Consider the following 24,248-nt stretch of genomic DNA (forward strand, 5'->3'; position numbering starts at 1 on the left):
AGCACTCAGTTTAGGTTAAAAGACAAAGCTATTCTAATGTTTTTTCTTGGTCGGCTATTAAGGCACAAGTGATTGGACAACTGTTCTCAGACAGTTTGTAGACTAGAGAGCATGTATATAGGTAGCTGTGTGTTGGTATGGCTCTTTCTTTTCTTAGTTGTCTGATTTGAAGCAAAAAAATTGCCAGTCATTTTACATTTACTCAATTGTAACAAAAAATTACATCCCTAGAAGCAGACTAGAAAGAGAAGTGAATAAAGTAATGGCACTTAACGCAAAACTTTAAAATTGTTGCTAAGATATTTTAGAGATTGTTGCCCTTTTCTTTTTATAGCTGCTTTCCTGGTTTTAAATCTAGTTGTTCTACGTTTTAATCAAAGTCCCAAGCATGAAAATGCTTTTGAGTCTTTCTCATTGGAAATGCTTGTAATGGTCTACAGAAGCCCAGGTTCATTGCAAGACACTTCACAGATCTGTGCTCATGGTCTTCCTTCATTCATCCTTTGTACATAGATGGGTAACTCCTTTGTCTGGTAGTCATATTATGGGCTATATGAATAACTAGGCTTCGTTTTCACACGACAATATGTTATTCTAATTGTAGGACTTATTTGTAATCCCCAAAAGACTTCTGTTAAATGATTCCTAGGGCTGAACTTGAGAGCCTTTTTTGGTTTTGCGTTTCTCACTGCTTCCACCTGCTGGTGTGCACTGAGGGTGTGCAGAACTGATTTTCCAGCCGAGCAGATTTCCAGTCATCTTCAAGATCTATGGATTACTACAGCTCCACCACTTCCCTGCTAGGAGCTTCAGCAGTCTTTGGAAACATAGCTCAAATCTAGTTGTGGAGATGTGAATAAACATTGAAAATAACAAGACACTAATGAAATATTTTGAGTACAGCCAAAAGAGATGAGGGAAGAGAAAAGGAAGAGATGAACTAAGAGCCTGGAGAAACTTTGTTCTGCAAGTGAAAACCAGTTTCGCTCCAGAGGCAAGAGAGGCAGAAAAAGTACTTGGAGCAAGAGATCTGTTGAGAAGTCTGTATTTGTCAGGTGGAGGATAGTTAAGGCAAGTTCAGAATACTTAGCTGAGCTGATTCCTGTCCTTCCCTCAGCGCAGTTACAATCACACAAGATTCCAAGTTTTTTAAGATTGTTTCTTAGTCTTTGTTAGGTTTTGCATTGTAGACTTTCTTGTTATAACCAACATTATGTTACTCTAGAGAGAGGCTCCACATTTGTGTTCCAGAATACATTGCCGCTCTCTCCAAAACATCAAACATTGAGTCACATCATCCCTCCTGCCCAAGTGACGCATGTTTCTAATATGACAAATGAACGGATTTATTAAACTACTCCTTGCCAGTGTTTGTACTAGAGGTGCTTGCTGATCTAACACCAGCTCCTGTCACAAGCTATGGCTGGATGATCCAAGCTGAGGTTGGGTCCTTTGTTACTGGGTTAAAGAATATACAAATGTAAATTTTTTAGACCAGGATCTGTCTCTTAAGCACACTGCAAATCATATCTTTTGAATTGCACTTTGTCCCGTTTTCTCTATTTGCCTTTGTATCTTAGTCCCGATTAATACTTTCAAACCGAACTCTCCCTCTCTCCTCCCCTACCTCCAATTTTCTGTGTGGAGGGTAGGATTTTATTTTGTCCTTCTGTCAACCTGCATCGAAATTTTGTAAATCAAGCAGCCCACACGCTTAACTGCCTCTGTCCTTACAGAGTACATTTTTGCTTGCTTTCTCAGTAAAGAGTTCCTTTATTCAACATAGCTGTAAAATATTCTTGAACTTTGTAAATCCTCCCTCCCTCCCACAATTAGAGATTTTCTTGCCCCTACCATCATACTAACACAGAAGCTCAGGAAGCTTTTTGTTTCCCATGGTTTTCTTGTCCCTGCATACAGATAATAAATTCTTGTGTTTACTCCTCACACCTACTCAATACTTTCCCTTCTTCCCTACCACACACAGCTCTGGTTGTGTTTATTCCTCCATTTAAAAATAGAGAAGAATCTGGTATGGCCCACAGAGCAGTTGGCTTGCTGCTCCTGTACAACACTGTTTTCGCTTTCCTTTTGCCTTTCAAACACTGAAGCATGCTTTGAAATCTGTATTACAAAGTTGCAAAGTTGTCATGGTGAATGATATTTTCCTCATCAGAAGTCTAGTAGTTGTTTTAAACTTTTGGAGAGACTGAGTTCTGTTTCTGAGTTCTAAATGGTCTTATTTTTTACATCAAACCTGATGTAAACTGATGTTTGATGACTGAGTTCTTGGTGGTCTCCCTTGTTTGCTTTTTTGAGTGGATGAATACGTCCCTACCCGAATGGATTGGGTTAGTTCACTGATACTTTAGAGTTCTGTTTCTGTCATTTTAAGAACTCTTCAGATATGAACCAGCCAGTATACATTGCAGAGCCACCTGGCTTTTAAGTATACCACATTACTTAAGTTTCTTTAGCACTTCCAACTGAGATCTCTGTCTGCCTTTTATCAATGGGAATTTGCACAGAGGGCTGGATGGTGGGGGGTAGATCTTTGTACTGGACTTTCTTTTATCTGTTTCACCACTGTCAGCTTCTTTTTGACTTTATAATCTAGATTTTTGGACAAAACTTGGGCATTTTAGTGCAGATATTGTGCTTTGATCAAGGCCTGCTTTGCCACATCTTTCCAAATCCAGTGTCTGTGGGGGGAAAATTAGGAAGTTGAAAGTTATACTTCCTCAGTGATCCCAAATCTCTGTGACAGGGTCTTTATCTCTTTCCTGATTTAAATAAATAAATAAGCTAATTCTCCCTAATACTATACTTAGCACTAGAGACAACATCAATCTCAATTGTTTTGAGCCAGCTTAATTGGATTATGGTATGCTGGAGGGCTGGCTGAAGTGTCACAGAAATATGCATGCAAGATATTCAGGGTAAATACAGAAAAGGACTAAAATCTATTTTAGGCTAATTATTTGAAAGCAATGAGAGCCAACACCTCACAATAGGAATGTAAAGCCAATTACTGATCTGAGCTGTTTGAATGAAGGGTTCAACTGTTAGTTGAGGACTTGCATATCTGACTAAGCAGGATTGCACCAGGGAAGCTGCAGAGTTCATTCAGAGTTTCTATTTACAGTGAAAATAATATATAAGACTTCACATTCTGGCTAGCCAGGCAAACAGAGGATTGACAGTAAGATGGAGTGGAAAGACCTATAGCTCTCTGCTCAGTGAAGCAAAGTAGGAAGAGAAGAGCCAGGCGAAGGTTGAAGGTGAAAGAAACAGGGTTTCAGAGTTCATGGGTTGAAAGCTGTGAGCACCACAGAGAGATGTTTTGGGAGGTAAGCTGGTGAAGAAACTGGCACGCTTTTTATGAGCGTGTTGGCATAGTTAAGAATAGTCACACACCCAACCACAGAAACACGCTCAGAATAACTGAGGGAGCTAGGGTCCAATCTAGAGGCACCTCCAACTTTAGTTCTAAAGAACACAGATCAACTCTGAACTCCCTGTATATCACAGGCCCTCAAATTTCACTTTCCATCATTTTTTAACCGAGACACTTGTATTTGGCAAGATTACACTATTGCATATTCTTCTGTTCTACTCCTGATTTGAATAAAGGGAACTGGGAAATCCACTTTTGATAGTTCATTCCATTGTTGAATTACTTGTGCTGTTAAAAATATATGCTTTATTGCCCATTTAAATTTGTCTAGTTTCAGCTGCCAATCATTGGATTTTCCTATTACTTTCTCTACCATGTTAAAATATCTTTTATTCCCCCCATGTTTTCTTTCCAAAGGGTTTGCATGGATTGTAATAAGCTTACTACTGAGTTTACAAAGATGCTCAACAAATTGTATTGTCTCCCACTGTAAAGCATTTTCTCCAAATGTCTGCACCCACATCAGTTCATCATCTTTTTAAAAAATGAATGCTAGAATTGCATATTCCAGTTTTGACTTTACCCAGAGCCCTGTGCAAAAGTAAAATTATATCCCTGCTACTGGTTGCTATCCCTGTGTGTGCACCTGCCACAACATCCTAGCAGGAACTCATGCTGGATTGTCCTATGGGACCACTGAGTTTTTTTAAGTGTCTCTACTTTCTGGGCTAATTTGGTTCTGCAGCTACACAGCTTTCGTGTCTAGATTTAGGATTATCTGTCTGGCTGCATGAAACTCATTTTGTTTGGGCCCCAGTTACCACCAGATTGCACTGTCTACTGTCTATCTACTACCTGCAGTCTCCAGAATAAACAAGTTGTTTTCTTGGGCTGACTTGGGGATTCAGTTCTTGAGGAAGAAGGAGACAGTGTACTAATAGTGGTACCGTTTGATCCTTCTTTTCATTTTGCCCCAACCACCAGCAAGTTTCTCCTGTCCAAGCTGTGGCACGCAGTGTCAGGGCTACGGGATTGTTGACCAGAGGAACCACCTACAAGGTCAGACTTCACGTCCTGGAAATTCTGGCAGGATTGTAACCATTTGAGCTTACCATATTCCAGAGCTGAGACAAGGTCGTGTTCTGCAGTATTATTAAAAAGGGAATAGGAGCAAGAGGAGACAATTTCCTGCCTACAAAACAAAAGTGCTTTGGCTCTTGTTTATTCGTATAACACCTGCCTAGCAGCTGTAGGACTTGTGGGGAGAAATGTGCAAAAGTTTCCATAAACAGCGTATGTATTATTTCTTCAGAAATCAGCCAAATAATTTTTTTCTTTTCATTTTTTGGGGTTTTTTTTGGTGTTTTATTGTGATTGGTTGGTTGGTTCATTGTTTGGCTGCCATGTGATAGGTAGCATCACTTGTGGTGTGCAAGAGCATGCAGACAAAGAGACTGTCATGTGTGTGATGCTGTTAAGCTGGATGTGTCACATAGACCTTTCTTTCCAGACTATAGAGAAAACCTGGTCAACCCAAATCCCAACATGTGAGTAGTCTCAGCGTAAGCCTAGCCTGCACCACGAACAGAATCTGGAAAGAATTCATCCAGACACTTTGTCCTTTTAAACTCAAGTCCCAACAAAAAAGTGTTTCCATCAGAACTTGGAGAAGGCTCCACTTCAGATAAGGAGTTACAACAAGAATTAGATTTTGCCAAGAAAGACAGTACCTTTCTTGGCATAAGCCATTCTAGTTACATCCTTTTGCCAGTCTCTCCTCTTGCTTCTTTAAAAATCTTGGTTTTGAAAAATACAAAAGAGCTTTGTACGGTCTGGATTATTCTTTGGTCCATGAAAAGCCTCACATTTCCACAGGGTAAGAGTGTATACTAGGAGGTGGTTAGCTCTAGTACCTGATATGCTGTCACTTACTGTCCTAGGTATCTTGTTCATTTGCCTTTTCACTTTTCTTCCTGATTTCAGTGATGGCATCTGCCAGCATTCTTCATGCTTATGTTAAATGGAAAATTCTCCTTTGTTTCCCAGTATTTCTAGTAACGTGAAGGCTATCCTAAGGACCTTGAAGAGTTAATTTTGATTGAATTTATTTTCTCTGCATATAAAGGGACATAATTCAAAACTTATTTGCTCCCCTGCCTTGACTCCCCTCAGCTTCTGTTGAGTATAACTAGCAAAAAACAGAATTAATGAAAATCTGGGCCTAAAGCACCATGTGGAGAGAAACTTCATACGGGTTAACGGGCTGAATCATAGATTACTGAATTACAGGTAGCTACGTTCAGTAGTTGGTAATGACAGACATCCTGAGCCAAATATTTTTCTTCATCACTGTGCCGTTTCTGTCCCTGCATGAATCTATTAAAAGAGTTGGTGTCTGCTGAGGAAGCACTGCCAAAGCGGCAGGGAAGCATAAATAACCTGTGAATCATTTCAGAGTAGTTTCTTTGGGGCCAGTTTTAATGGCTGATATCCTTGTGTGCTGTAAGGTCGTGCATGTGAGTGGAATAATGAAAGCATAGGCAAGAGGTGCTCTGAGCTACTAACTCGTTCTTTCCAGTCTCCTCCTCTTCCATTGTGCTTTTTGCAGTACTGTGTTGGAGCTGCCTAGGTGGGTGGATCCATCATGGATCCATTAGCACCTTTCTGCATGGAATGTTTGTGGATTCATACTCTATGCTTTAAAGATAAAGAGCTCTTCTGCAGTCCCGCACACAAGCTGACTTGAGTTTCAACTCTGTAAAGGGGAAACGCAGAGGAGCACATGTACAAGATGGAAATGTGGGGAGAAAACAGCAGCTAGAAGAGTTTGTAAGATGAAATCAATAGTCCCTAAAGATGAGAACAGTATTTTATTCCTACTTTCAGTAAGTCCCTATGACTAGCTGCTAGTCACAGAGTTCCTGTAACTCTTCAAACTCTTCCAGCTGCAAAATTCAGGGACATCTGTTGTCTTCCTATGCACTTCATAGCACATGTTGCATTGATTGTCTGATGGATGTTCTACTCAGTGTTACGTATGAGAAGCTGTACCCGCTCAGGGCAAAAAGTCTGCAGAGTCCATGTCCTGCCATCAGTATCAGACAACAATAAATACCCAGGAAAGAAAGTACTCTTCCCCAGAATACTTTCTTAGCATCTAGCAGTTTGCCAAATGTGGTATTGTTAGTAGCCTCGGAGGGATTTTACTTCTCTATGTATCCCGTCCCTTTTCTTTTTTATTTTTTATTTTCCTTTTGGTCAGCGTAAACTGTTAACATCCACAGCATATTCTGACGAGGAGATTCACAACAGGATAATGCAGCACGGAAGGAGCTACCTCCTTTGTTGATCAAGCCTGATCCTTTAATGTTTCCAAATTTTGCTCTACCGTTAAATTCTCCTTTTCCTTTCCTCTTTACAGGCAATTGACAAATATTGCCGAGTCAGTGGTGGCTTTTCTGGTGTCAAGGATGTCTATTCCTCATCTCCTACATATGACGACGTACAGCAGAGCTTTTTCCTTGCTGAAACTTTGAAGTAAGTTCTCTTTACTCTTACATCTTCCTGTAAAAGCTAGTGTCTAAATTCTAGAAGAATACTGTGGCTCAGCAAATAATCTGTTGTCTTCTCAGGGTGGTTTATGGTTAGAGCTTTCTTGTTTTCCCCAGCTGTAGGGTCCCAGATCAGCTCATTTAACCAGCAGAAAATAAAAGTGGAATTTGCCATACAAGAAGCTTATGCTGAGAGAGCTTTAGTTTTTAGGACTTCTATTTGATTTCTGGAATCAGAGCAGAAGAGAAATTCTCTCCTTTTAAGAAATACCCTTTGCAAAAGACTTGTTTTTTCAGGCACTTGTATAAGACATGCCAAGTCAGTGTATGTGCCATGCTCTGATACTGTAGAATGTGTTTCTCTGTATGTTTCATTGAAAAGAAGTAAATGTCCATTGTGGCCTCGGATTATTTTTTGTATTTATCCCATAGCATATTTTTCTACAATGCTTTTTGTTGTAAGGAAGAAGATCAGGCATATTTTATAATCTCTTACATCCTAAAATATTTTAAATTCAGTCACATCAGTAGGACCTTAGTCCATCCTGTAGAAGCTAATACATTCTGTTCCATATTAGTTCAAAGTAAAATGCTCAAAGTCATTGGTCTTCCACCATGTTTCTTTTTAATTAATAACAAAAGATTGCTATACTAGAATATGCCATAACCTGTATGCCATAACAATGAGAAAAACTAGTATAAAGATTTGAGTATGCTATGGAGATTTTATGAAGAGATCAATTTTTAAAAACTGAGCTGGTGTGTCATGGCTACTCATCTCCTTCATCATTGACACAAAAGAGCTATCAGGAGCACTCTTTTGTTACACAGTTGTGATCACTCTCTGATTTTGCCTATGAAGTAATGTCTCCTAATGTGTGACAATTTTATTGATAGGTTACATCAACAAATTTGATAATACAGTTCTGACATTGAAACCTACCAAGACTCCTGTATTGCTTACCTTCCTGAAACCTTGTGAATTATATATTTTTGGAAGGAAAGTTGGCTATATTGCCTTCCCTGCCCACCCCCTTTTTTTTTTTTTTTCCTGAATAACAGTTTGGAGAATGTTTTATTTGATTAAATCTATAGACAGAAGCCACTGCTGGCAGTGTGAATGAGCCCAGAGCAGCTATTAGGAGACTTAGTTGTTGCCTCTGCTTTTACATATCCATGCTACTTTCTGCCACTGTGTGATGGAAGGGATGATACATACATTGTTGCATAAACCTGTCAGCAACAAAGACTCATTAACTTGCCCTTTCTGTCTTTACAACCCAGTGATATGACAGAAAAAGTTATAACCATTTGGCAGTCTAGTGTGTCATGCAGGCTGTGCAGAATAAACAGGGTTTCTATACAACAGCAGAGTTTACAGTATTGGCAATATCAAGTTTTCAGGTTTTAGCTGTAGCTAATGTGTGTGAAGATTGATTTTGGGTACTGGGAGCTCAAAATGCAGCAGGGAGAAAGTAGGTCCTGACAGTGGCAGTAGAGATGCTTCAGGCAAGACAAGGTGTTTCACTGGGAAGAAGGGGTGCCAAGTTCATCACATGTAAGTGAAGAGTATGGCCATTCTGTCCATCTGCTGGCTCCTTACCAGACACCTCTACATAGTCACAATACTTTGTTTCCCTGTGTTATAATTATAGAAATAAGCCACTGCTGCTTTCTCTGTTGTCTTCATTGATTGTATTTCGTTTACTCTTTCAAGTTCATTTTCTGGAGCCTAAAAGCTGTACTCCCAAAGAGACAGGCAGCAGCTTCAAGCAGGTCCAGTCAGAGAAACAATACATCCCCAGGAGCTGATCTTATGTGATTGATCTGCCTATAAAAACCAAATCAGAGAATGAAGTCAGCTCCTCAGGGACTTCTGTGGTGACAAGGCTGACCTTTGAAGTATCACCAGAATCCTGTCTGCATCATAAATAATCACAAGGAGATCTGGAAATTCACTGACACACCGCACAGTAATTGGATCTACTCTCTTGCAAGCATTGCAAAAGAACGCAGTTCTAGGGAAGAACTCAGAAATGCATATTGGCTTTTGGTTTGGATCATTTCCTGCTTGTGGGACAAAATGAAGTTTAATTGGAGAGCTGGATATTAAATATTTGATGTTGATGCAATTGGCAGAGCCAAACCAGAAACTGGTATCGCTTTGAGATAAAATACAGAACATGAGGTCAGGATAGCTCAAATGGCTATGAAAACGGAGACAGAAGGGTTGGGTGGGATGCCATGAGAAAAATTAAGATGTGCCTCAGAAGAGGGGCATAAAATGTGTGTTACAGAATGCCTGCTGGGATCTTTTCTGCTCTTGAGGATAACTTCTGCATCTTCATTCCCCCCAAATTCAAAATTTATACCTCTCCCAAATATGCATTGCTGCTGCTCACATACTTTTGGTTTCTCAAAGATACTCAGCAAATTATGAGTGTTTCAGCAGTATGAGTGGCAAGAAGGTAGCTGTTGATGGGGAAGGAGCAAGATGTAGAAGTAGGTTCCTTAGGTTATTCAAAGAAAAAGTGTGAATCAAATGAGGAAGGTGAATTTGAGTAAGATGAAACATTGCTGCTGTGGTGAAAGAGTTTGGAGAGCTGTAAAGGGAGAAAGTAAGGAGGAAAGTAAAGGCATGATGCTTTAAAGGCAAATGAAAAAATGTAGAGAAAGAGACTAGACATGTGGGAGAAAACTGGATCATCTCAGCAAGAAATTGTTATCTGTAAACAGCTAATTGGTGGGGCAGGAAAGAAAAGTGAAGCTTCACTGTAGGGGCTTTGCTGTGGATACAACCAGCAAATAAAAATGGGAGAATGATGAGGCAGCGACACATGACTGCACAGTCAACACTACCAGTGTCTGATTGAGAGAGCGAAGTAACAGCAGCCTCGGCAGAGCGAAGGCAGAACAAGGTTGTGTGCACGTTCTGGATGTGACAGCGCCCACCAGGAGGAATGACACCCCTTCCTTGTCACACACTGCAAGACCTGTCATTTGCTGGATGGCAGGAAAGGAGGCTGATGGAGAAGCTGAAAGCTCCTGGACACCCATGAGGTTACACTCGCACTTGCACAGTCAGGTTTGCTGGAAGAAGGGAAATGCCGTTTGAATTTTAGCAACTGAGTTTCGAAGCCTTGACAAAGATCCCTGCCAACCGTATCTCCTAGAAAGTATAGCACAGCCACATTTAAAAGTGTATATTAAGAAAAAAAGGACCAAGAAATACTCTTCTTCCATGTATGTCCAGAAACCTTAACTTTGTGGCATGCTTTCTTTGCTCTGCATTGCTTTATGATGTACAACATTTATTAACCCCCTCTGCACAATATATTGGCCCATTTCCTCCTGCCAGAAGGTGAACCAGCTTTCAGCACAATGATGACGAGTCAGATATCTGACATGGCTCAATGGCTTCTCTTGTGCTTTCTCAAAATCTTTGATTTGGATTTAAGAGGGTTAGTAATTTCCAAGTGGGTTCACTCTGTTAAGAACAATTTTTTGCCAACTTCTTCTATGTTCCCTTGTCCTCAAAATCCTTGTGCTTGGTATCTTGATGTTTGTCTCACATTGCAAGTCTTTGAAGGGAGTCTTGAAAAGCAAAAGTTACTTGGAGAGATTAAAACGCTGTCTTTACAACAGCTTTTTGTTGAAAGGCTTGATAACTTGATAACAATGACTTTTCAGATCATTATAATAGAGAATATTGTTTGGGTAGTATATGAAGAGAGTAACTTGTTTATAGGTTTAGCTGCTGACTGGTGGGACCTGAAGCTGCTGTGTTGCCCCTTTCTGCCTGTTGCTCTGCTTTAATACTCACCATTTTTCCTCTCTATCTTGATATCTAGGTATTTGTATCTGCTCTTCTCCAATGATGACCTTCTACCACTAGACAACTGGGTTTTTAACACAGAAGCTCATCCTCTGCCTGTTTTACACTTAGCCAACACCACACTGTCAGGAAATCCTGCATATCGATAAAAGCAGCTCTATGAAGAGGAAAAGAGACTGTTTTCAGCTCTGATTTGTTTACATGGACCACTTGAGACTTTAAGCAGGAGACGAGACAGACGTTTGATAAAACTAGACCTCTGAGTCAAGCAAATGCCGGCGTGAGAAACAAAGCTCTTCAACATATAGATAAGTTAAAACTGAAAAAAGAAAAACATCTGTTTTATACATGACCAAAACACATTAGTGTGATATTTGCAGGACAGAGACTTCATGCGCTTTGAACCCTAGCAAGGCATGGAATCTAATGTTTAATATAAAAGCAGCAGCATAAGGAAGAAGAGGCTTCTTTCCCGTCCAGGGAGAGGAACTTGCTGCTGTTGGCTGTTGCAAGGAACAATGCACCAGCCACTTCTTCAGATCGGGTGGGTTCCAAATAACTAGATTTTCTTTTTCTTTTTTTTTTTTGTTTGATGATGGCATGAACAAAGCAAAACAAAAGCAACATCACTGCACCAGCAGCATCAGGATTTGAATTTTTATTCTGTACCTGTCTGAATTTTCTAAGGAGCATCTGTTTGTCCAGACTGGCAGCCATTCTCAGGGCCTCTAAAATATCAAAACAAAATTCAAAACTATCAAAACTATTTCCTCCTCATTCTCCCTTTTCAAAATGATGCTCAAAGGTCTGTGTTGTATTCTTACATCCAAAAAGCAATTAGTAAGCATTTGGTTTGTGGTTCACTGTCAGCAACGTGGGCTTAGTTCATTTGGCAAGCTGCAGTCACAGAGTGGTGCATATCACAGTGGTAGGAAGGAGCCTACGTTTCCCTTCCTCACAAATCTTGTCATATGAAAGAAAAGCATTCTCTTATTATTCCTGCTTCTTTTAGCTAAATAAACAGAGATGACAGCATGAGAAAGAGAGTCTCTCATAGTTTATATAATAGGATACAGTATATGGCACTTTAAAATGCTACCTTGGGTTAAGCAGCAGGAGTTTGTTGCTTTATATTTTTCCACACAATCAGGATCTTTTCTAAAAGTTAAATTTCCTTCTTTGGATGCTATTCATGGAACCTTCTTTGCAGGTATGTGCATAACAGAAGCCACAAACTGCCTTTGATTTAGTTTACATCACTCTTTTTCTTCTCTGTGCTCTAGCACAAAGCCAACGTGATCTTCTTTGGAAACAACATCTCTTACAGATGAGTGGAAAAAGAAACTGAAGAGTCGCTTCTTCCATTAGTTTATAAGAAATGAGATGCTGTTACCTGCACGTTTTGGTTTGTTGTTTTTTTTTTGTTTTGGTTTGTTTTTTTGTGGTTTTGGGGTTTTTTTGTTTGTTTGTTTGTTTGTTTTTTGTTGATGTTTTATTTTTTGAGTACTCCTAGGCTGGGCTGGTCAGTATCACTTAAATGGATGCTTCAGTCTTCACTTATTTGCTGAAGGAAGTTTCATCTTTTCAAGTATATCTCAATATATTTTTTCCTACTGTTGCTCCAGAAATCCTTACAGCTCAAATTCTTCTTTTTGTTCCCCTTTATAGCTCTAAAATCCTTTTGCCATGGTGACTGGCCCCTTTGCTGCAAAAGAGCTGTGAGGTGCTCCTTTTCTTCCTTATAAGTGAGTTGAGTCTTTAAAAAAATCTTTATTGTGTTTTCCTACTGAAGTGAGTGGAAGAATTCTTCAGTGAGCTACAGCAGCACAGCATCAGATCTAACAGGAGTGAGTTCTATTTCTCCCCCTCAAAAAACACTAATACATTTATGAAGATTTATATAGAAAGACTTTTTCCTCCATCTTATTATAATGTATCTGACTGTACATTATAGTAGCATTTTCGCCATAAAATTTTTCTTCACTCATCTTTGATACTAACTTAGAAACATAGATCATCACATGATCTAAGGAAAAAATGCTATCAGGTGCTTTTTTCCAGACAGTTACTTTAGTTTAAGAGGAAGAGTTCATAAAGCTTGGAAAAAACTCCAATCTCAATGTTTTTACCTTAATACCAGTTACTTAGTTACTGTAATTTGCAGCAGTATCCTAAAAATAATTTGCAAATTGATAAAGTAATTGATATAGTAAAAAATACTGATTCAAGTAATTGTTTATTTAAAATTAGGAATAGCTTAATAAATGGATTCTTCTTCCTTGTCCCACATTAATTTATTTTTCTAATTAGTATTCAGGGAGTTACTGAAGAACTAGACATTTTTCATTTTCTGAAGTTCAGATATGTTGTGTTTTCAATTTTTTTCCCATCCCATGAGAGCCATTATTAGTTTAAAACTGTACTCAGTTGCCTTGTTCTCCTAAATCTCTCTGGGTATAAAGGAGAAAGAGGTAAAGCAGACTATTCTGGGATTTGAAAAAAAAAAAAAAAAGAAAGAAAGAAAAAAGGCACTTTCCACCCAATATACACATCCCCATACAACTCCTGGTAAATGCAGATGTAGAATGGCTGCCAGTCTGTTGAGGGAAAGGTCAAGGACAGAATTCTGGAGTCCCAGAAACAGCAAACTTATCATTGTTTGCTGCTGTTTCACCCCCCTCTTGTGAATTAAGGAGCAACCCTTCAAATCAGTTCCTCCATGAATCCAAATGGGTTAACTCACTGCCATAAGAATGCTTGAATTGAGGACCTAAGCCATTTCATGTTATGGGATGGTATTTTTCTCCAAGCAGTTGTACAGTACTGCTATTTCTTCTTTGTGTAGACAAGCAGCAGGTACCAAATAAAGGACACTTGTTTCTTGTTTCCCAGTTATCCCAAGAGCTGTCAGTTTCTACTCTCACCAATGTTTAAAATACAAACTATCCTTTTCCTCCAGGAGCTACTGCTGTGCATAGTCTATCAAAAATAATGCATTTTATGGACTAATTGCTGTATCATTTGTGAATCTCTCCATCCTGAGATTTCCTAGAGCAAGCTGAGTTTGGAGGTAAGGGGTTCTGAGCAAGGTGGGTGCATAATAACCAACTGAAACTTCTGACTGAAGTGATGTGCCCTCGTTCTGAGTCCTTCACAGAAAAGTAGGTTCCGATCTGCAGAATGGTGTTATGTACAACCCGAAGTTCAGACTGTTTTCCCTCTGGGTACATAAGGTACAGTAGAATATTTCCATTTTCATTCTGTTGCTGCTGTCTTACATACTTTCATGAAGATAGAGTGTAAATTTAAGCACAAAATGACTTTTTAGTCCTAGTTGTTTCTGAGTCTTGCACTGTATTCTCTAATGAAACAATCCTCATTTTCTTTAAGTAGCTGTCCCATTTTAGCAATTTCTACAATTTCCTCTCCTCTTACAGGATGAAATAAAGAACAGAAAATCATGTACATTTTTGGCACACTGGATTTGGGCAAGAGCCTGGAAATCCCAGAGTGGTCTATTTCCTGTTTGCATGCAGTCAAAACAAGGATGTTCAGTTCTTTTCCTTATCCAAGCCTTCAGCTTGCCTGTTGGTCAGGATCTACCAGCAGGACATTTTTTTTTCTAACACTTACAGCTTGACATTTCAAAGCAGCCAGATTTTGGCAGCTTCCGTTGACCACCCTGGGGCTGTGTGTCTCCTGCAGTCAAGAAGTCAGCTTCTTAGTTTTGTCCCCTAAACAAAACCAAAACCCTCGAACGATATCCTGGGTATTCATTTTGCTGCACAGTGTGGTCCGTAATACTGAATGCTTAAGAAAAGTATGGACAATAGTAAGTACCCTGGAGTAAAGGAAAGAGCAGGTAGTCCCCTGTGCCAGTCCACACCTTTGAAGCTCCTTTAGCTCCATACTCCAAAGTTGTGGGTGGCTGTCTTCTGCCTCCCAGTCACTGACACATTCTCACACAGCATTTTATGAGATTTGGGTGTTGAATATCCAGGTTCTCAAAAGTGAGAATAATTACATACTCATCGTAATGCCATCCTATAGAATTAAAGGTCTGCCCTCTGTGTAGATTTACAGCAAATCAACACCCTGTCAGGCTGGTATTTGTGATCCTCTCTTCTGTCGCTGGGGAAATAATATTACAAACCTTCATAACGTGACCCTCCTTAGTTTGAATGGAGAAATGGTTAATAGCATTAAAATTGAAAGATCAACAATGTAAACTGGTATCCACAGAAAATGGTGAGGTAGTTTACATCTCAGGGCTGTAGTAACAAGCTTTTAGCAAATTGAACCTGTTCTGTACACTAGTAAGTCTAGTCCATGTTTTTAAGGGGTCAAATAAGAAATGGGCTTCTTGTTACCAGAGAAGAATGAAAGCAAGCTCTTGATCCACACGGTAGTTCAGAGATCTGTTCATCCTGATAAGACATCCCTCTTTCACTCCTTGAATTTTGAGAAACAGTCTTCTGACTTGAGTTTGAGTTGCCAAAGAGGAAACACAAGCTCTTTTGCAAGTTACGTGCATACAGCTGTAGCAGAGATGATAAGCACGAGCTGCTTCAGCTGTCAGCCCCTTTCTAACAAACTGCTCTGTAATTGCTCAGAAAAGCTGGGAACCACCCAAGTCGAAGGAGACAGCCTGACTTGTTATGGTGAATTGTTGCCTTTAATCCTAATCGCTTGGTGGAAGTTGGGATTTGCATTCTGCCTTTATTCTTGCTTTGTCTAAAACTGACAGATTATTTTTTTCTCCAAAATAATAAAAGGGCAAAAGTCAGTCTTCTGATGTGGAAACCTTCTGCCTCTGACCTGGAATCCTGCATATGTACTTTTTACAGATTAAAATAATATTGTATATAAAAAAGATTGAATAAAGAATGTCTTTAAGTGAAAAATATGCATTTTGTGTCCTTTGCCTCCACTACAGCCTCCTATAGCCCTGGACTGTGAAGCTGATCCTATTTCATAGGCTTGGTGGTGCTGCAGCTTTTCTTTCCCCTGCAGCTCGATGAGGGACTTTGTCAAATTAAACATGTATCAAGACCCCCTCTTGCAAAATTAAACCCCTGTGCCCTTTGCTTGCTTCTACAGGTCACTGTAGTGCTCAAATTTTTTTCAAGATGTAGCTAAAAGTACAACAGTTGGAGCCTGTTTCAGTGTGCTGTTGTAAAAGCCACCCAATCTCACAAAAATTTGAGTTTTCTACCCTTTTGTTAAATTTGTGTGAAAGTGGCTAAGAAGTTCAGAGATTCTTAGTGGTGAGGATAAAGGGGGAGGCAGACAAGAAGTGCTACTAAATAAACGTATGTTTCTTAAGACACAACCTTAAAACCTCGGCTTTTCTTGAGACTAAATAGCCAGTGAGTCAGCCAGCTAAGTCTGTCCATCCCTCTGCCCTCTGTGAAAAGGAAGAAGTTTGTAATTGTTTAAATGTCGTTCACAGGGAAATCCATGTGAGGACTGCGCCTATTTTCCCCCTGCACCTTTAGTCACTGTAATTGCTGCTATAGCTCTCTGTTTTGCAGTACAGCAAGTGAATAACCAGATTTGCTCTCTGATTGACGTTTACTGTAGATAATCCCTACTGTCTGACATCATGCATATTGTTTATAAGCGGTACCTTCTCATGGCGTGTCATGACTGCCATCCTGTGTGTCCCGTTTCAGTGTTTTATATCCAATGCCCAACGTTCACAGGGTGCTTCTGCCTCAGGATGCAGAGACCTCCTTCAGTATTACTTCATAAGAGAAAATTGCTTCCAAAGTGCCATGACTGACGCATCTGGAATATTGTGTCCGGTTCTGGGCCCCTCAGTTCAAGGACAGGGAACTGCTGGACAGAGTCCAGCACAGGGTAACAAAGATGGTTAAGGGAGTGGAGCATCTCCCACATGAGGAAAGGCTGAGGGAGCTGGGGCTCTTGAGCTTGGAGGAGACAGAGGGGTGACCTCATTCATGTTTATAAATATGTAAAGGGTGAGTGTCATGAGGATGGAGCCAGGCTCTTCTCGGTGACAACCAATGATAGGGCAAGGGGCAATGAGTGCAAAGTGAAACACAGGAGGTTTCATTTAAATTTGAGAAGAAACTTCTTCTCAGTGAGGGTGACAAAGCACTGCCCAGGGAGGTTGTGAAGTCTCCTTCCCTGGAGACACTGAAAACCTGCCTGGACGCCTTCCTGTGTAGCCTCATCTAGGTGTTCCTGCTCCAGCAGGGGGATTGGAGTAGATGATCTTTTGAGGTCCCTTCCAATCCCAAACGTTCTGTGATTCTGTGACTCAGTGCAACACGACACAAAGTACAAACCTGCCATCCTGGCATGCCATCCATCTGGAGATCCAGTTTCGAATTCTGCTGTTGTTCCCCAGCTTTCCACACAAGCACTTCATGTTCATGGTGCACCCAGCTTCCTACCACAGTGCCACTTTTGCATCCATCCGTCCATCCATCCATCCATCCATCCATCCATCTTCCTGTGGTGTGCTCAGCCCCCTCATTGAAGTTCACTTCTTGCATCAAAGCATGTTTGCTGTGTCTGTGCATGTCACATGGCATCAGCCACTGAGCCCTGATGCACAAAACCTTGTCTCCTGCTCTGGTACTATCAAGGTCTCTACTTTGTGTATAACATTTTTTGGCCAATACTGAAGGCTTTGTTACTGTCCTGCCTGCTTTCCAAATGGGATCCTGTCCTTTGTGGTTGCACTGCATTGTTTCTGCCTCTTCAGTGGTGAATTGTTCCACCTCTGGTTCTACCTCTTCTGAAGCACACTTTCTTTGCATGTCCTCTATCTGAGGATATATAGCAAATATCCTTTTATTTCTCCTTTGGCACTCTGCCTGCGTGTCACCCGCCCCCCTCCCTTCCCTTGTGGACTCTGTGATTGTGTGTGCTCCTTCCTGGAGACCACGTGCCTTTCCTATGCATATTAATTGGCTGTATTTCAAAATGCTGAAATTAATCTTTAATGGGTTATTTTTAGTCTTTATCTTGTAGCTCTGGGAGCTGGCTTCTCTCAGTGCATAGCCATAGGCATTCCGTGGGCTTTGGAAAGGAAACATTACATTATTTGTTCCATTTCACATGTGGGATGTGTGAACGTTGGTGGTGATGTCCTGGGTTTTATGTGAAGAGCAAGTGTCTTTTACAACAATATTTCACACTGAGCAAACTCCCATGTGAAAATGTTTGAGAAGAGCAGTCACTCATATAGCCAAACTACTTAGAGGTAAAAATTCAGGGAAGGATTTGGGGAAGAATAAAAAAGTACTGTGTCTCAGTGGTTGGGTAATAATAAATAGAAAATCATCAAAATACTTGCTATTAAGTTTTCTAACATGGTTATTGAATTAGCTTCCACCACTGGATTTGCTGTGGCTGAATCAGAAACAGATTGTATGGTTTCCAGTGTGCAAGTAGTTATTGGCAACAGCTATGATGTCTGTCTGTTACCTCATAAACCAGAAAGGATGAGCTGCTGCATGACTGAGGAAATAGTATTATGTGTTGGTTTGGGATCACACAGAAGTTTCACGTGAACCACATTATGATACGGTTACCAAAAAGGAAGAATGTCCCCAAGTAATTTCTTCCACAAGCTGGTTCTGCATATGTCTGCATGCCCGTCTCTACCAAGCCGTGTTGAAGCTTCAGCAAGGAAATCAGTGGAGGAAGCCGCAAAGACTACAAGTGGATGCCAGCGGTCGGCTGCATCACCTGCGACAGAGGCCTGTGCACAGGCTCCATGAGGTGAGGTGCAGGAAGATTTCTCATGTGGACAGATAGACCCATCCATGACTAGTGTCTGCATTGTGCCCAGCATTCCTGTGAATCCCTCTACAAAGTTTCTGGCTTCACTTGAACCATCTGTGAGGCCCCAGAATGTATTCCGAAGAAAAGAGTCACTGAAGGTGGAGAATTACAGTGTGTTTCAAAAAGAGGGACCCAATTTGAATTATAATAGCTTTGAAATTGGGTTCATCTTTTTGAAACACCCTGTACTTAGGATACCAAAGACAAAATTTTTCGGGGTAATCATCATTCTCTAGATGAAGGATGTATGGTACATCTCATGTAACTGAACTTCAGCAATGTATGCAATACTGCATCTTGATTAATTTGCCTTGAAAATATTAAGTTGAGCACAAGAGCTGCACAGTGGATAAGGAAATGGATTAAAGGAGAAACAATTAAGTATAAACTGGAGAAGGAAAATTCTAGATGTTTTACCGAATGTCATTAAATCCTGGTACGAGGACAAATCATCTGTAATGGTAAGAAGAGTTTGCAGCAGAAGAAAGTTAGGAGGAATTGTCAATAAAGAAAATGAAGGATCAGATAATGTTGAGGCCTGGAACAGCAGAAGACAAAAGAAATTTAAAAAGTCAAAAGGCAAACTTGTTCCTCCAAGGACTAGAAATAAAACCTTTCACTATAATCTGGGATGTTGTCAGTCTGAAATCATTAACAGTGAGAAAGACCTGAACATATAGTCAGCCATAATGACACAGGTCACCAATGCAAGGTGAAGAAAAAGGCAAGTGAAAATAAAAGAATGGCTGTGCTGGGTCAAAACTAAGGTCTGTCTAACCCAGCATCTTGGCTCAACACTGACCAAAAGCAGATTCCAACAGAAGAGTAGAAAAATAGGTATGAATTGATACTTCATGGATGTGCCCTGAAATGATCTGCAGCTTGCTGAGCCATAGGTGATGTCTTTGGATTTAATAGCCCTTGACATACAGGGAGTGGGGGATGTTCTTAGGAATTAATCCAGTCACTGAATCAACAGAGACTGTCAGTGTGCAGAACAAGCTTTGCCAGAGAGCCTCGTGGCGTTGGCAAAGCGCACGTGCCTTGAAAGGGTATTTCTGATGAAACATTTTGTCAGTGTTGTAGAAGGCAGGATGAACACATCTGAGTTATGGTGCATGGTTCTGGTCACCTGTATTTAGAATGGTTTGTCCCAGTGGAACAGATGTAAGACAAGAGTATTTTGGCTTACCAGGAAATGGAGAGTTGGTGTCAAGAGAGACGAGAAAAAGAGTTTAGCCTGGCAAAATGGAAGACTCACACAGGGGACAACTGCTGTCCACAACACATCAAGTGGGTAATCATCCTGGAAAGGAAAAAAAGTGTTTTTCCTGGAGGACAACCCTGGCAAAAAGAAACCCACACAAATGGGTACCTGCAATATCTGAATAATATCTCACATCAAGGTCCTAGAAGTAGAATACCTGTTGATCTGCTGAAGAAAAGGATGTTATGTGCTTGTCTGCATTTTCAGGTACCTGAATCGAGGACATAGGAGATCCCTTCGTGTCCTACATTCTGGAGCTCCTGTGGGAGCTCTGCATCTAGGGCTGAATTTACAAAAGACCTTTCCTTTGTGCTGTTGTCTGTTTCTAGTGCAGGGCAAGTGTTAAAAGCCATTGGATCAGAAAAAAAAGCCTTTCTTATCTGCATGGATGGGCATAATTGGTTCACGTTTGCTGTGCTAGTTGGGTAATGATAAATAGAAAATCATCAAAATACTTGCTATTAAGTTTTCTAACATGGTTATTGAATTAGCTTCCACCACTGGATTTGCTGTGGCTGAATCAGAAACAGATTGCAATGTGTTGAAACACAGTGCTACCAACATAGGGCACCAATCTCTTTTATCTAAAGATTTGGTATTGAACAAGAAATGCGGAACAAGAAATCACAGAATCACAGACTGGTTGGGGTTGGAAGGGACCCCTGGAGATGATCGAGTCCAACCCACCTGCTAAAGCAGGTTCACCCAGAGCAGATCGCACAGGAATGTGTCCAGGTGGGTTTTGAATGTCTCCAGAGAAGGAGACGCCACAACCTCTGGGCAGCCTGTTCCAGTGCTCTGTCACCCTCAAAGTAAAGAATATGATACTAAAATAGAAGAGTGATACAGTCCACAAATCAAGTCCTTTGTGCAGTAATTCTTACACAGCAAAATAAGTAAAGATCATCAGTACCTTCACAGAGATAATCTCTGAAGATACCATCTGTTGCATGCACTTATATTCTGTTTTGCCCATATTTGTATATGGCTTGTCTTGCCCTTGATTTGGGTACATATCCCATTATTATTATTATTATACTTGAGCTGCGGGTTATTTCTATACTGATTAATGTTTACGTCAAGGGATTTCCTTGATAGTTCTATGGCATTTTTGCAAGTATACTCTTAGATCTACACTGGTACATAGTTATGCATTTTGTGCACTTAGGCAGGCAAATAATTTCAAAGAATCCATACATTATTGCTGTTAGTATGCTCAGATCTTAGAACCAGTGTTACTTGGACAGCCATCTGTAACAAACCAATACTATAGTCTGCTAAAACCTTATGCTAAGCTCCTGTAAACTCAGACACTGTATTCCTACTTGTATCACAGCAAAGCTAGGTTTTTAGGATCTCATTAGATATTTTTTTAGCTGAACTGGAAGTTTCCCCCAGGAAAAGAATCCCCAGAATCTTTCAATTACCCACCAGTCATCAGTTTGTGGGATTAACTGCTTTCCTGTGAAGCACAGTTTGATGAGATCAGAGACAACAGGGAAAAATTTAGTGCCACATCCAGGAGACATTGCTGCATTGATTTTTTTATTAACTTAAATAATACACAAATACTGCTTTCCCAGGTGTGTAGTCTAAGGAAAACTTTCTATATACTGTCTCTGATTTCTTTAAGTTCCTGCTCATGCTGTTTCTTAATAGAGCAGAAGTCTATGGGGAAAACTCGTCAACCTTTCAGAGAGCACAGTGCATAGCCCTGGAGATGTTCCCTCTGAACAGGTTATTTTCAGTGCCAGATGCGTGCTGGCTGCATCAGATGTCCATGTCCATATTCTACCCCTGCAGCAAAAATTTCTGTCAGTTTGAGCTGTTGGGAAAGGGCACCGATGTGTCCGGCTGTACTCTGGTGCTGGTATCATCTTCCTCACCTCTCTGTTGGCTGCTGCATCCTGTGTTCAAGGCATATACAGGCTAGTCAGCCCCAAATTTGAAAGTCATTATTTGCTTTCAATAACAGTACGCAACTAACTTCCAAAATGGTGACACTCATAGTGTGTCTCCCAAACGCTGAACATCCTTTCCCCGCTGGCACATGTAACACCTGATGCCACTGACTCACCGGGATGTGCTGAGTGCCTGGTGAGAGGGTCTGGTAATCTCTGTGGACACCGTGGGATTTCAACAGGCTCTTGTTGAGAACAGACTATAGTTTAGATCTTAGCTGCTTGTCAATCCAAATTTTTCAAAAGCTCTGAGTCAGGCTGCAAGAATTATGAGATTGCTTCTAAATAATAAGTTTGAGGATCTTTTTCCATGTCTTCAGGTGTTGCGTGTTTTTTTTTATCTTGAACCTTTCTTTGGGTCACTCACAGTTTAGTATTTCCAAGCCTCTCCCTTCCCTTTTCTTACAGAATGATTATAAACACCCTTAAATGCAAAAGAAAGCTTGGTATATCTCCCAACCTGGCAGAGGTTCCAGCACTTTATGCCAGCATCATGAAATAATCAAGAGTGGGCACTGCTGCATTAATCTCACCCTGAGCACTGCTACAAAGGTGGAAGTGAGGGCAACTTGCTTTTTAGAAAGCAATTTTTTTAAAACGTAAATCTGATACAGACACAGATCTTCATTCCCCAGACATACCAGGCAATTTCTCCTGCTGACTGCTCTGGTTCTAGCACATACAACTGGCAACATCCTGTTGTTAGTGAGACAGCTCACAGTAGCCAAGTACAAACACAATGCCGAATAACATGACATCCAAGTAAATTGTGCTGTGATACAAATGTGAGCCCCACCATTACTTAGAGTCCTTGCACTGATCTTTATGCAGGCAGGTTTATTTTTCCACTCCCAAGTGAATAATGAATGGGATTCATACACTTGGTCTTAACTCCATCACCTGTAGTTCTTCCACCATGCACTGCAGGAGTGCTGGACAGAGAAGGGAAGGGAGACACTGTTTTTTTTTAAACCCTGTACTATGGATCTGTCTGTAGTGGGGCCCATGCAGACCTCCAGTGTATTAACCAATCTGTCTGAAGACAGGAATGGAACGCTAGACATGCTGGGTCTGGGAGAACCTTCCAGATGGTATCAGGGCTGTGCTCTGGTTGTTCTGTTGTCGCAGCTGAACACGGCATTACTCCCATTTGAGCAATCTTTACAGAAGCAACCTAAGTCCTTTTCTTGAAATAGATGCATCAAGCCATTCCCGTATAGTGACATTCAGAATTGACAGAATTTGACTTGTAAGAGAAAGAGGGGTTGCAAAGGACCCAAGAATGTGAGGAGAGGTGGTGAGCTGAATACTTGCATGAATACACGTCCTAATCCTTTTGCTCTGACACCCAGTAGTAGGCAGCCTGCACCAGCAACCTTGCACTGTATTATTTGTCATAAAAGTGCAGGCTTTGTAAATACTCAGCAGTCAGAATATTAAACTGGGCTTCACAGAGCAAGTGAGGGCAAAGTATTGCTAAAGATACCATCTTGTGGTGGCAAGAGGCACAGACCAACAGAGCCAGCAGATTTAAATTCCACAAAACAAGCATCAATCCCATCGATCAGCTGATCATAAACTCCTTCCTTTCCAAGCAAAGGATGCCATCGAGGAGTAAGTACTGGGCTCAGATCTCACTCTGCTCAGGGTGTCCTAGGCCAAGAGCTGCAGGGAAGTGACACATGACAAAAACCACAGATATATACTGCATTCACCCCACCCAGCAGTCACCTGTGACATTCCTATCCAAAACACCTTCCCCTCTGAAAGGGCGACAAGAGCAAAATGCAGACCTGGTCCCTATACTGGGATGTCACCCAGATCTGCCCAGTGGCCACTTCCCAGCTGCTTTTCCACTAGATGGGCAAGCTTTCCCCTTGGCATCTCTGCCACCAGCAGCCCAGGCCCTGATGCCCAGCAGAGATTTCAGAGCACAGCGAATCTGCCCGCTCCCTGCTGTTCCCACAGTTCCCAGAGCCCAAGTCCAAGCACAGAGACACTGACAGGACAGGCAGCTGGAGGAGATCCCAGCTGGGGTCTCTGTCCTGCGGTGGAACCTGGCCAGTTTGCAGTCTATCGTGGTGCACGTTATGTGTGACACTTTCTTCTTTCCCTTCCCTCATTTACAGCAACACTGTGAACAGGGATCACAGAGTAAATTAGATCATCGTAAAAGTTACCCATTTTTCTCTGTAAAGGCATAACTAGGAAATTTAAGGGGGCTGAGGAAAAGTCCCTAGAAGCAAGAAAACTTGAAACACTGGAGAAGGGCCACCTTAACTACTTCTCACAGGTAAAACCTACTGTGCCATGCTCAGTGTCAAACAGTTTTCATGTCTTGATTATTCCTTGTGGCTGGCCAGAAAGACCACATTGCTCTAGCAATATCTGTGTGCCAAAGTTTATTTCAAGGGCC

The 24,248-nt window shown here is 40.9% G+C and overlaps 1 protein-coding gene across 2 annotated transcripts in view; it reads left to right on the forward strand.

Annotated features, from left to right (window-relative positions):
• MAN1A2 (mannosidase alpha class 1A member 2) overlaps positions 1-15,687 on the forward strand; it is a 148,041-nt gene extending 132,354 nt beyond the window's left edge. The window contains exons 12-14 of one of the 2 annotated variants that reach the window (XM_082045553.1): positions 6,819-6,934; positions 10,800-12,188; positions 13,743-15,687. In XM_082045553.1, the coding sequence (XP_081901679.1) occupies positions 6,819-6,934; positions 10,800-10,932 (249 nt within the window). In that variant the 3' untranslated portion in view covers positions 10,933-12,188; positions 13,743-15,687. The remainder of the gene's footprint in view (positions 1-6,818; positions 6,935-10,799; positions 12,189-13,742) is intronic. The other variant, XM_082045554.1, reaches the window with a different exon arrangement.
• The last annotated feature ends 8,561 nt before the right edge of the window (positions 15,688-24,248 follow it).

The sequence above is a fragment of the Streptopelia decaocto genome (assembly GCF_964273445.1).
Source record: "Streptopelia decaocto genome assembly, chromosome: 1".
Classification (NCBI taxonomy): Eukaryota; Metazoa; Chordata; class Aves; order Columbiformes; family Columbidae; genus Streptopelia; species Streptopelia decaocto.